This window comes from Diabrotica undecimpunctata, chromosome 1, assembly GCF_040954645.1.
Source record: "Diabrotica undecimpunctata isolate CICGRU chromosome 1, icDiaUnde3, whole genome shotgun sequence".
NCBI lineage: Eukaryota > Metazoa > Arthropoda > Insecta > Coleoptera > Chrysomelidae > Diabrotica > Diabrotica undecimpunctata.
In genome coordinates, this window is record NC_092803.1 from 69,715,278 (window position 1) to 69,729,217 (window position 13,940).

At 34.2% G+C, this 13,940-nt stretch overlaps 1 protein-coding gene across 2 annotated transcripts in view; it reads left to right on the plus strand.

Annotated features, from left to right (window-relative positions):
• Window positions 1-5,509: 5,509 nt before the first annotated feature.
• LOC140450574 (transducin-like enhancer protein 4) overlaps window positions 5,510-13,940 on the plus strand; it is a 763,102-nt gene continuing 754,671 nt past the window's right edge. Inside the window, exon 1 of one of the 2 annotated variants that reach the window (XM_072544231.1) lies at window positions 5,510-6,017. In XM_072544231.1, the coding sequence (XP_072400332.1) occupies window positions 5,955-6,017 (63 nt within the window). In that variant the 5' untranslated portion in view covers window positions 5,510-5,954. The remainder of the gene's footprint in view (window positions 6,018-13,940) is intronic. The other variant, XM_072544235.1, reaches the window with a different exon arrangement.

A 13,940-nucleotide genomic window follows, 5' to 3' on the forward strand; every position in this document is an offset into this window, starting at 1 on the left:
CCAGCCGCTGAAGTACGATGAGATTAGTCCTGTTACGGCTCCGCTGTATCCATAGGTTTTCATTTTGTATGTCAGTCCTTCATGCCAGACTCCTGTAGCTGCATTATTTCTGCACTTCTACTTGCATACATATATTTTGTTTTGTCCTTATTGATTTTAAGGGCACTATTTGTGCAGCTTATTCTATTTGATTGATTTCTTCTATCATTTCTTTTCTTGACTTTTCGATAATGTCAACATCATCTGCAAACGTTAGTATTTGTACACTTTTATTAATTATTGTTCCTCGAGGATTACTGTTTAGTCTCTTATTATTTTTTCGACCATGTAGTTGAACAAAAAGCATGACAGAGCGTCTCGCGGACGTCCCTGATGTACCTTTTTCGCATCTATTGGTTTCGTTAATTCCTTTTTAATCCAAATTTTATTTTCTACTTTTAGAGTTCCGTTTATTAATACGAGTATTTGTGTTGGAATATTAAATTCTTTCATTGCTCTTATTAAGATTTCTCGGTTTATATTATCATATGTGCTTTCGAAGTCTATGAAGATATGATGTGTGTCGATGTATTATTGACTTGTTTTTTCGAAGATCTGTCGTAGAACAAATATCTGGTCTAACTTCTGTCTGCAGAAGCCACATTGGTATTCGCCAACTATTTTTTCAGCGTATGGTCCAAGTCTTTCAAAATTGACGTTGGACATTATTTTGTATGCCCAGTTGCCATCGACTGTGGCCAAAGCGCTGAAGCACTCAGGACTTAACTTAACTGACTAACATATTTTTCTTTCGTTTTGTTCTTTCTCCTGTGGCAAGGCCAGTTTACATAATCTTAAACACTAAGCGGGAATTCGTTATGTCTTATTTATTTGAGGCATAATCGTAATCGATTCTAGATTTAACTAACGCGTTTTGCTGGTTAAATAACTCAGATATTATTTTAAATTTACGTGAGATGAATAAGCAAGTGTGGAATAAGAAATGATAGCGATTGCTTTCGCTTGAGTCATCAGACTCAGATGTTTAAAATCACTTGTTTAAAATCTTGAATGTTTTTATGAATATATTGAGTGAAAAGAATAGGACACTTTTATGATATTTATAAGGAATCAAAAAAATGCTACACTACAACAGACCGAATTAAAAGCATTATTAATTAATTTTAATTTAAAGAATTAAAAGCAAAAATCCTTAGCGAATTGGTTTCTAGTACTCATAAAGAGTATACCGGAATAAAAAGAAAAAGACAGTTAAGATTAGTAGTTAGTAGTGCGTCTGTATATCCGCTTATACGTAATTCACCCTAAATGGGATCATCAGAACGGATATTCACATACGCTATGAACGTGAAAATAAATCTGTCCTGTCTTGAGAAGCAACTCTAACACGGTTTCGTATGGACGCAAATAGCGACATCTGATAATAAATCCGTAAACTAATTTTTCGAAACCACTTAGTTTTCAAGCTATTAAATCGCATTATTCACGCCATCACTCATCACGTGTCTACCTACCATCATCGTCACCATCACTGAATATCGCCAAAATGTGGAAAATGTTCAATTATGGTAAAGAAGAATCTGAGAAGGTTACTCAGGGATTTTTCAGGAAAATATTTTGCTCTGATTTCAACATTGGATTCTCTTACCCTGTATCTGTAGAGAGAGTAGAGTTACACAAGAAACAGGCTCAAGCCTTCTTCCAACACCTGCGAGAAAAATCACAAGGATGTTTTATTTTGAGTTTTGATTGTCAGAAGAACCTTGTTTTGCCAAAAGTAACTGATTAAAGTGCGTACTATTCACGACAGTTTTACTGTTATAACTTTTCAGTAGTTAAAGGATTGTCAAACGAATCCCTGTCTCAATTTATACCTGAATGGAAGACAAAGCAAAAAAGTCATCCAACGAGGATGCTTCCATTGTATTCAATGAGTTGAGATCAGTTCAACTGATCTCTCAGGATACGACTCCATTCGTTTGGTGTCTGATGGTTGTGCTGGACACAATAAGAATATAAATATTTTAACTATGTCCTGCAAGTTTCTAGATAGCTGTGCTCCAACAAGCATACAAAAAATTGAAACAAGCTTGCCTGTAATAGGGCACTCATTCCTTCCTGCAGACAGAGTATTTGGGATGATAGAGAAAACATTTAAAAAAATCAACATAATTGTGACAAAAGAAGAATATTATGAAATTTTTAAGAAATATGGTACGATTAAGTTGATTGGATGGGATTGGGTACCGTTGGACTGGAAACAAGAAGCGAAAAGTTTTATAAAAACAGCGGCTCAATTCATTTCAAAATTTCCACCTGCCGACGAATAGTTCTTTGAAAAACTAAATTAGGAAACATCGTTGTGAAAGGAGAGATGGCTTACAACCTTGACACTGGTGCAGAAAGGAAAATTTGTAAGACCAACCACTATTGGACAGATCAACCCAAAAGAAATTCGTATTGGTGTGACTCTAAAAACAGAAAATATTAAGGACGTAGCAAAATTGCTTGAATTACATTTTGGAGTAAATTGGAGGAAGAATGGACTTTGCAGTAGTACAAAAACATAATGCAAGCAGAACCTGAAATATCGGTTGAATGTGACGATTCATGTGAGTTGAGTGTGAAAATAAAATTGCTGATTTTGATGATGATCTTGTGTTAATTTCAATTTGAATGTTACTAAAGTTTAAATATTTTATAAGTACGGATATTTTACTTTATATGTATATTTTTAGTTAAATTGCTTTGTAGGTGGGTACTAATGCAACTTGAATAAAAGATTTTAAAATTGCAATTTTCATTTAAAATATCTGATTCCCTATATGAATGTTATAAGAATTAAATTTCAAGTTAGGTCCAAACCGAGGGTTCACTCTTTCAAATACAATTTTTTTTGGCATCAAAAACGGACACCTACATCACATTTGGATCAAACATTGACATTTATCCATTTTTGTTTAAAAAAGCGGACATCTGTATTTTCAAATAATAATTTTATAATAATTTCATATATTTCTGATATCAGAATGTCCACAAGATTACTTTTGAAGCCTTCAATTATAGGAAGTGAGATTTTTATAAAAAGAATAGCTGCTGTGTACAAAAAAAAACAATTTATTTCAATTTTTCTTGCATTACACATGTCCGTCCGTCTTTGATATGAAGCCACTAATTTAGTATGTAATTTTTGTAATTAATATTGTAATATTTTTTTCCGGTTATAAATAATTACACCCTGTATACACTTAAAATATTTCACTCATAACAGTAAAATCAAAACAGTCGTTCATTACGTCTATTAGGAACTCCTTCAAGTGTGACCTATCAAATCCATATCACCCGGTACAAGGTTGTAGGTGAAAACAATTGAACTAATAGCTAAAAAGTGAACATCTACTAATCTCATTACTGAGCAACACCAGAGAGGAATTTAAAAAAATACTCTCCCATTGTAATTTAGCTATAAGTTTTAACCTTTCACAAAAACCTGCTCTAATAACTGGTAGGCCGGACGAAGCTTTTGTTCTGCTAGGCACCCCAACCCACAAGATTTTATCTTTACTCATATTCATTTTTTTGTCGACTCTCAGTTTTGCCGGTTTCGCCCGCTGCGTACAGATCCAGCAAGCCATGTACTGGCACCTCGATGTTAGTCCATGTGGACTTGAGAAGTAGCTGTCAGAGTGTTGCGAAGCAACGAACATACGACCGAGCGCTCTCATTGGATGATCATCGAATATCATTGGACGAGAGCGGCGAAAACTAGAATGCTCGTTTAAAATAGGCGGAGAAAGCAAATAGCTGGCGCTGATTCGACGAGAATGTCGTTTCCAGCGATATTATTCGTCGTAGCGTGTTTGTTGAATCGTAGTCCATGTGGACTATATACCAGCTTGGTATACTGGCAATCAGGGCGCCATATTTATAAGGGTGAAAGGGGTTGAAGTAAAATCAGGCGAGTGGAACAAGGACAGATTCCACCTCTGTTTCAGCTAAAATGAGATGCTTTCTGCCAGGCAGCCATTTTGAGGGTAGTTTTTTTGTTTTTTACTTTTTCTACTTTTTATAGTGAGCATGTACGGATCATTTTAGGGGCGAGAGAAACGTACAAGCAACCGGGAGGGGTATTATTGCCTTCGCCCGCGCTAATTCGGGCTACCTCTAATTTAAAATAAAACAATTTGTAGATCTGTTAAGGTATTAGGGGTAAGCACTATAGGCACGATCTTTGTGGTCACTTTTCATGGATAGTTTATAGTTAACTATTTAATAATGTACCACAATTATATGAAAAAGGATATCAAGAGGAAAAGTAAGTCCACGTAACGATAGGGGTAAACGGAAACATTTGTTCTTTGGGAAATAACTGACGAGAGTTTTAATAAAATACAGTAAATAAATAGAAAAACGGATTATTTCAAATTGAAATAAGTATTAAAAAACAGAGACAGATGAAAAGAGCTGAGGGAGACCTATGTCTAGCAGTGGACGCATACAGGTTGATGATTATTAAAAAACAATCCTTGAACTAATAACCAATGTTTCTTACACTAGAACGTCATTTTAGTATACTGGAAGCTTCCAGTTTAATTATTTTCTATACCTAAGGATTAATGCTGAATTTGAATCTGTTACGAGCTTTGTCTGTTTTGACTGCACTAATCATCGAGGGCTGGGGGCGGGTGGGTGACGGATCGCACAAAACTAAAAATACCTATTTTTGTTTCGATCTAAAATGCAGAAAATGTCATGTTTTCTTCACTCTTTTATTATTTGTGAGTAAATTTTTTATTTCATGTATGGTCTGAGAAAGAGCTTACTTGATTACAATGCATTGTTAAATAAATAAATTCGAAATACCTCCATCTTTGCAAAATATTTACTAAATTTTATTTGTACATTGTTATTTTGTATAATTTTGGAAAAAGCAAAGAACGAAAGAAAAGGTGAGGCAAGAATGACAAAAAGAAGAAGAAAGATAAAAATAAACAGAACAGCGGAAATAAAAGGGCATAAAAAATAAATACCTAACAAAAGAAACAAAATAAAGATAACAAAAATACCAGAAGTGGAAAGTAATGAAATCAAAGAAAATCGACGAAACACGGCGAGACAAGACAAGGATAAAAATAGATAATTAATAAAAAAAAGCATGGAACAACATACATTATTCAAAAAAGAAAAAATCTTATCCATTAAAAAATGAATGTTTCACTTGTGTTTGAAAATGCGCCCCAAAGACAAAATTGATATACCTACCTAAAGTAAGGCATTTAAAAGATTTTATAAAACAAGTAAGCGACCGTAAAAGTATAGTTGAGAAACTTTTTTGCTTCAGTTAATCCCTGTATATAGCAAGTCCTGTTCTAATTACAATCATAGGCCAATTACAACCGCCAACTACGACCTAGTTGTCTGTCAATACCGCCGAAGGTTTACCGCCATTAGTTCCCTGGCTGACGGAATTTTCATATTATTAGCTCATTACCGCATTTATTAGTACACTAATTCTTCTAATTACCCCGCTTCGATCGAAAGCCTTCTTCCTTTTTTCCGCGGCGGCGGATAATACAGCTACCGGTGTTTTGAGAGATTGGGGGTTGTTGTAGGCTTTTTTGTAGAGTGCGGAATGTGTGTGTTAGCGGTTAGGGCAGCGCGGAGAGGGGCGATCCTCTCTCCGGCAAGTAGAAGGGGAAGCCAAACGAGTCAGTGCTTCTCGAACCTCTGAGTGAACAGTTTCGCGCGTCACGGTTATTTCCGAACATCGCTGCATCTCTAGCTAACCTAAACAACTTGTGTGGATTAAAGGAAACGGTGTTGTTCAGTGTTTTGTTTTTACAGTGAGTGTTGTGATCATCGGCTATAGTGATTGGCTTTTTGTGGATTAAGTGTTACGCTTTTTCTGGATTAAGTACAGTGTATTTTGGAATATCATGATTTGCTGACGGAAAATGTATCCTAGTGCTGGAATGAATGCAGCGGCGGCAGCAGCTGTGGCGGCAGCTCGTCATCCGGTAAGTTTTCACTTAATATTTTGCTTTTAATCTACACTTTTGACATATTTTTAGACCTACTAGTCACATTCACCTTCCGACGGAAAGATAAACTTGACAACGTGCTTTTATCTATTCAAAATTATATCTGCAACGTACTTGAAGAAACACTCAAACGAAGACACGTGGTAGTAACTCTTGTTTAAAATACAAACACTCTACTTTTTTTCTTAGAAATCCTTTTTGAGTTTGACAACGTGGCGGCGGGTATACTACAGCTCAGCAAGACTAAGAATTTAACATTTTATGATTAAAAATACAGACTTTTAGCATTTATTGTTAATCAAAGCTGTATAGATCTCGTATAAACGGCATTGTTCACATTTTAACTCAGTTTTGGAAGCTCTAAACACTTACCGACGGATACAATTTTATTAACTTACTCTAGTTGCTGTTTCTTTTCGTTTTTCGTGTCCGTTTGACTACTTTGCTATATCTTTCAAATAACCAGATCGTTTAGGCTCTATTATTGCTTTATTTCCATTGTTTAAAGATATGTTTTATACCATTTTTCAACTTAAAGATCTATTGATTTTTTTCTGGTTTCAATTCTTGACGTGGGTTTTATTGCATCCAGTTTCCGTCTATTCTCTAATAGTTTATCGTTGACATCTGCGTTTTTTACTTACTATGTTCCTATAGTGTTTTATTTGAAATCGTTTGTTGTTTAACTCAGGTTTTAGTGTTAACCACTACTTAAGTACGTAGCCGCAAGCGACGGCTTCACTTGCCCTCCGAAGGTGGGTGTTGGGTTAAATTAGAAATTAAAAAAAATATAGTGTCTGTGCCGGGATCGACCCCGGGCTTGGCAAACAATTACCTAGCCACTGAGCAATGTTTTCCTAAAATTACTGGTTTATTTCGCGGTACGACCATAACTTATTTATATTTCAACACTAAAAATACTCATACTCTCTCAATTTTGTTGTGATTTTATTTACTTAGTTCCTTTCAAATAATGTTTCTTTATGTGCCTTTAAAATAATTTCATCTTGTGTCTCATTTTTTTACGGGGTACTCGTCAAGTTCATTAGATTAATATGATGTGATTGTTTTCTCATAACAAAAAAATATTTTGCTTAAAACGTCCGTTCCGTATCTGAGTTTGTCTTTCAGCTTATTTTGTATAATGTTTATAATCCACAAGGGACGACCTTAATTCTATCGGTTTTCTAAATATCAATTAGGTATTTACTTACTCTGTAGTTGACTCATGTTATGTTTCATGTCTAGTTATAATTTTTTTCTTAGTCCATTTCTACATCTTTGGTTTTCTATGAAAGATTGCAAATTTTCTCCTTCTAACCTGTCTATCAGTTTCACGTCTATTAGAGTTGATGAAGTATTTTATAACTGCTTAACTTGGTTTTTCTTACCTTTTTTTTTTCGAATATCGCTTATCTTTTAGGTTATGTATAGAATTTATTTTATGTATATTAATTATTATTGTTCTAGATCGTTCTTCTATGTCTTTATTTTCTAATTTATTGTAATTCATTTATTTGTATTACTTATCAATTGTATTATGAGTTTATTTGTTTACCTTAAAAATAAATACGGTAGTGAAGAAAGTTATATTTACCTTCCGACTTCTTACTGTTATTGTGATGAATAGTCATTTTCAGCGTATTATCATACCTTATTTTTCGTCATGTTTATTGAATGAACGCGAAATGAACTGAGAATGAACTATTCTACAAAACACTCTTTTCGTTACATGCTACATGGCCCATCTTTAATTTTTTGACTGGTCTATGATCACAAGTTGGTTTTTTATTCGATAAATTCACTCCCTATTAAGTAACTATCACAAAAATCACACTATAATGTCAAATCTCTTTATCCGCTTATAATTGACTGGACAAAACTATTCTAATTTTAATAAACAAACCCCAACAAATTGGGGTTTGTTTATTAAAAAAAAAGTAGGTAATTTCTGAATGTATATCTATGACCTGTTACTTCTCATCGCCCATTATTCTGACAATAGCAGGTAGAACAGGTTTTAGGGTATACGTATACGGGTGATCTGCACAATTGTTTATCTAAATTGACAATAGGAGCTAAAGCTGAAATATTGCCATTGTAGGGCAAGCACAGGTACTTACCTACTAAAATATGCATACCAAATTAGTTTCTTTTCTGAGAAGTTACTTTGTATAGTTTTACAAAATTAACTTATAGTTTCATTGGATTTTTCTGTCACACAACACAATCGTCGCTTCTTTTGATACACATCATTGATCTCTAAAACTATTTACTTCTCTTATCAGTCATTTTATTACAGATTTTACTTTCGGTGCTAAAAGACCTTCTTTTTAAAGAACCTTAATCCACTATTTTAATGTTTGCTCTAAGTAATTCCGTTTCACTATTTCCAACTAACATTGACCATTAGAGAATATCTAAGTACATATTTGAAATTTCCCGTTTATTAGGCTTTATGCACTTCTACATTATCATTAGTGTTGCAACAGCCCTTAGAGAGCGTCGACCTTCTTAAGTTTCCTCGACACACTTTTGTGTTCTGTGATTGAGATTTCAACGGAAGCATCAATCTTTTCAGCATTATGCCTCACTCCTGCCCCATTCTATTCACCTGAGCTCTGTTGTACCTCATATGAATGCAAACCGAAAAAGAGCTGTTAACCACAATAAAACAGCAAAAATCAAATACCTCGGTCACATCATAAGGTCAAGCGAAAATAGATTGCTGTAAGTAATTTTACAGAAAAAAGTTGAAGGAAAGGAGGCCTAGCTAGGCGAAGATTTCCTGGCTGAAGAATCTACGTACGTGGTTCAACACAACAACCATAAATCCTTTCAGATCCGCAGTTTGCAAAGTACAGATTTTCATGTTGGTAGCCGAAACGGATAGGGACTACAAGAAGAGAAGATCTTTGTAAAACATAAAGAGGATCCTTCGGATTTGGTTAGAGTCCGTGCCTGTAGTCCATTATCAGTACCCTATACAACTTTACTCTTGTTTTTTAAACTTATTTTGTTAGTTAGATATTTTGATCAGCTATAGTATTGATGTATTGTTATAGGGGTCAAGCCATATGCTAAATAGATACACTTTCTCAAAGCTTCGAAGTTTTTGTCATATTAGTCAACTGCATGAATATTCCCAGCTCTTATACTATGCATTATCTCCAAGGACTGCTCTAACATTAGTTGTCACTCCATCATACTTAAATACCCCGCACAAATTTCATGTACCTACTCACTGGAGTATTTCGTATTCAGTGCCTATCAGAAAACCTTTTGATATAATCTATACATCTGTGTACATGTTTTATTAAAATAATTAAAAACAAAAAAATATAAGATTGCAGGTTCAATTACATAAAATCTATCAAATGGCAAATTAGTTGAAGCACAGGTATACAATAAAAATATTGGCATGATCAACATACAAAGAATATTTATACTACTAAAACAAGTTTTTTCCTTTTATTCAACAATAAAACCAGTCCCCAGCATTTTATCTCCCCCATTGACACAAATTTTACAACGTGGCTCCAACAAAGGCAGCAAATCCCTTGACTTCACAATCTACCTGGCCCGGTATTTACAAGCCGGCCCAGAGATACCTACACAGACGAACTCATTTTTCCTTTTCTATACAAACAGTAACTTCACAAGTAATTGCTGTGTCTAGGAGCCAAAACAAACAATAGTCACTTTAGGTGGATTCGCGGACAAACAACACACCTTGCCGAAGAGAATGGGAAAGTTAAGCTGAGTAAACATATTAATTATTCATTTAATGTTAAGTATGTGTGGTTTTAAATCTTTATAGTCATGTTTCCCTACTAATGTTATAAACAAAATTGAATTTTATAGAAATAGAAATTCTTATAGAATAGAAAAATTATATTTTATCAAAAACATGAAGGAAAATTATGTAAGACCAGCTACCGATTATTTGGTTTGTTAAAAACAAATAAAATGTAACAATTACTTGTCACTGATATGAGAACGACTAGTGTGCTACCAATTGATGCCGAAATTATAATCACCTAAATCTAAGAATCGCTGAGTGTTAATTCACTGAAAGCAATAAGAGAGGAACACCAAATATTCCATAATGGGAAACGGTTATACGAAACAGATCTGCGAAGAAAATTAATATTGATATGATGCAAGATAGACATGTGGACAAATGTGAAAAAGGAAGCCTTGTACTACTACATAGGTATAAAGAGAATGGCAATACTTTATAAAAACTCAGAATTGCTGTTCCAATATTTTGGTTTTATGTATCATCTTACTTCAAGATCCAGCACAAGCAACTTACGTTTTGGTTTATAGTCGCACCAATTATTACCTTGTAGGTATCTCTTGATTGCATTCCTGTATTTGAATGTAAATTATCATATCCAGCATATTTTGTAGTTCCAAAATCCACCATATATCAGGTCATACCTTTCTTTGTATCGGGGTTCATATTACGCATTAAAATCACCTCCGAATACCACTCCTCTGTTAGAATAACTTCTAAGTATGTCTCCTAATTGATCATAGAAAGCTTTCTCATTCTCAATCCGTATTGGAAGCTTTTTCTCCCTTCTTCTTGTTTTTCTGGAAGTCGTCTGTTATACACCTGCCGATTGACATTATTGTACCATTACCTTGACCAGCTTGAACAGGTCTAGGGGATGAGTACTATATGATTGCGGAGTCATTAACTAGACAAAGTGCTTGGCGCTCACGATCTAGAGCCTCGATCTTGAAAATATGGTCGACTGTTGTAATTTCTATGTCATATCTAGTAGGGATGCCTGTTATGATTCTGAGCTGATTGCTTCCTGTTTTCCGCAAATATCCAGGCAAGTGCTTGACGGGCTACATTTTCACAGTGGTAGTTATGTTGTGTTCGGATTGAGACTCTCATCCGGTCTCGGACAGTGTTACTTAGGCCAGCTCTGGACCGAAGTAGTTTGTAGCTGTTCCTCTTTTAGCAGTTCCATCAAATCTACCGTGTATTCCTCAATGATAAGGCAGCTATACCATTGTAAAACTGTTATACTCCGCCAGCCTGTAGATAGCCCCATATATTGAGCCTCCAAAGTTCAAAATCACTCATATCCTTCTATATCCTCTTAGTGCAATAAAAATGCTTTCATTTCCACCACTATTGTAAATTCCTACATTCAATCTTTCTGTAGTTTTAGATCTATCTGTGACCCGGGTGTAAACCTGCAGCCAGGATTGTGTCTTCCCTCTGCCCCGTCCATCAGGGAATTGGTTGGGTTTCCCCCTGGAAAGATATTTTGAGCCTATATTTGGGTATCATATGGTCCGACGTCATTACCGATACTGCATCCGCAATTTCGTGTATAAACAGAGTTGCCAGACTCTACAATTCTACTCTAAAACAGCGTATATAGTCCATAATATAGTAAAAATGTTGAAAATATAAATAGTATTACAACAAAACTGTATAAAATTGTTACAAAAACAGTATATAACTGATAAGCGATAACATAGGAAAGATAAGTTCAAACATGTATAAAACAAGGAGTCGAAAATACGACTTTCCGCACACCTCACTGGACTTCATAATAATTGAAGTTTGTGTATTTTTGGAAAACGAAGGTTATCTAATTTATTTATTATACATATAACCAACTCGGTCCTTAATTTAATTTTTCTTTATTTGGTGAATTTTCCTTTTTATCGTATTGTGATTTTCATAATAAGAGTACATGGTAATTAGTCTCAAATTTGCAAAAATCCCCAAAGACAACAAACCTTGTCGAAGATACTATCTAAGTTTCTTATTTAGCAAGACTACACCAGTCATTTCCTGTATGCTCTGGCACCCATAATAAACTTACTTTGTTGTGAATTTTCTCCATTATATTTTTCTCATAGCAATTTTGTCTAATAACTATTATTTCTAAATCTGATTTCACCAGTGCCTATTACTTACTCCCGGACCACCCCGTTCTTCTCCTTTCTGCAACTCTTTTACTTATTATAGCCACCGAATTCTTGGCACTTTTATTTTATATTTATTGGGTTGTTCCCTTTTATTTCCTTATTTTATCTTCAATTCCCAAAATTCTAGTTTTTATGCTCGTGTTTAATTTAACAACCATACCTTACACTAATAAAAATAAACATTCTCGTTTACTGTTCTTTATAGGTCCCTTTTGTTCTTCTAGATATTCTTAATTTTTGTGGTACTTCTCTACTTCCTTTCTTTATTCTGTTGTTAACTCCTCTGACGTTTTTTTTTATTAATATTCACTAAGTACTGTGTAATGTTTTTTGACTTCGGAGTTATATGGTTTTCCATCTGTTTAGTTAATCAAAATCTGCTGCCTGTCTCTCTTCCCGTTATTATACCGTTTTATCTCCATTATATCTTTATTAGATAGATAAGTAAATCTAAAGAGAACAAATTGTCTAGTTTTGCAAATATAATAATGAAAAAATAAATAACAAGAAGTTTTAACACCCACAAAGCTATACATATTTCTCTAATCAGTAATGAAATATATTTGTTGTTAGGTACATATAATGGCAAGAGACAAAATTGAGGGAACAAACGGAATCGATAAGTAAAATATTCGCATAAAATAGAGGCAACCTCAGATATTCGTCCTCCATTAAAGAGAAAATACGTGGAAGATAGTTATTGTAGATCTTTGCTATGTAACTACACTGTCCATTAAAGAATTTTTGAGCATTGCCGTGTGTATAAGTATTTATTTGTTGAACATATTTACCACAATTTCAATACATGTTGTGTCATTGATAGTGCCAATTTTTAACATTTTTGCAGAAAAAAAAAGCTTTTATTTCAGGAACTTTTTATCATGTAAGTTTACTGTGGTTTATCCTAAGTTACTTGTTAAAAATTCTCACAGTGATTCTCACCATTTATTGTTTTCTTTTCTAAATAGTCGACAAAGATAATTCCATGAAAATCCTAGAACATAGCTGTTGAGTCTATTGCTTTAATTGTTGATTGGTTCCGGAAGTATATTACTAGACCCTCTATACATATTCTTATTTCTTTTATTAAGTATTTTTTCATTATTTTATTTTATATTTAAGAAGCAGAAGTGTTAATTCAACATCACAGGTACCTTAATTTGATTTGCATACACACACAATATTAAACTTAATTGATAAATTTTACATTTTTAACCTATTTCGACATAGAAAATAATACTAGTACCTATAAATAAACATTTGGACAATTGTTCAATTTTTTCACATGCGAAAAATCATGTCATTTTTTCGCTGTATTACTAGCTACCATTCTACCACAATTTTACAATTATTTCCCGTTCTCCAACCCTTTCTACTCACATTTTAACCCCACTCCATTAGAAATACAGACAGTTGTAAGATAGCAAAGAAAGTCACACTCTCTTGCCTGTTGTCTCTCGATGATAACAGACTCTCTCTTGACTGCTGACTGTTGCTAGAGACAGTCGTCCTCTCTTTCGTCTGCTGAGTCCTACTAGGCAGACGTATTATCTCTCTATCAATCGCTACCTATCGCTTGGTACAGACTTACCACGCTTTTTCTCTACTCTAATTATCTCTCTCGCTTATAGTTACGCGAAAAATACCGCAAGTACTATTTTAAATCGTGTACAGACGCAAATGTGCTATATCTCGTGTGATCTAAGTGTTAGTACCGCGAAACACGTCTTCAGAAACCGGTAACCGGACAGTTTCCCCGTATGAACAACAACCGCGACTGAAGCCTCTAAATACCGCGAGTGTGTGTATGTGCAGCAGAAGAATTGGTAAGACTTTGTATAAACTTTTTATTTGCTATAATCTGTATAACCTTTTACCACATATCCTAATTTATTTGAACCAGCCCTATGTAATACAGTCCTCATTTACTGA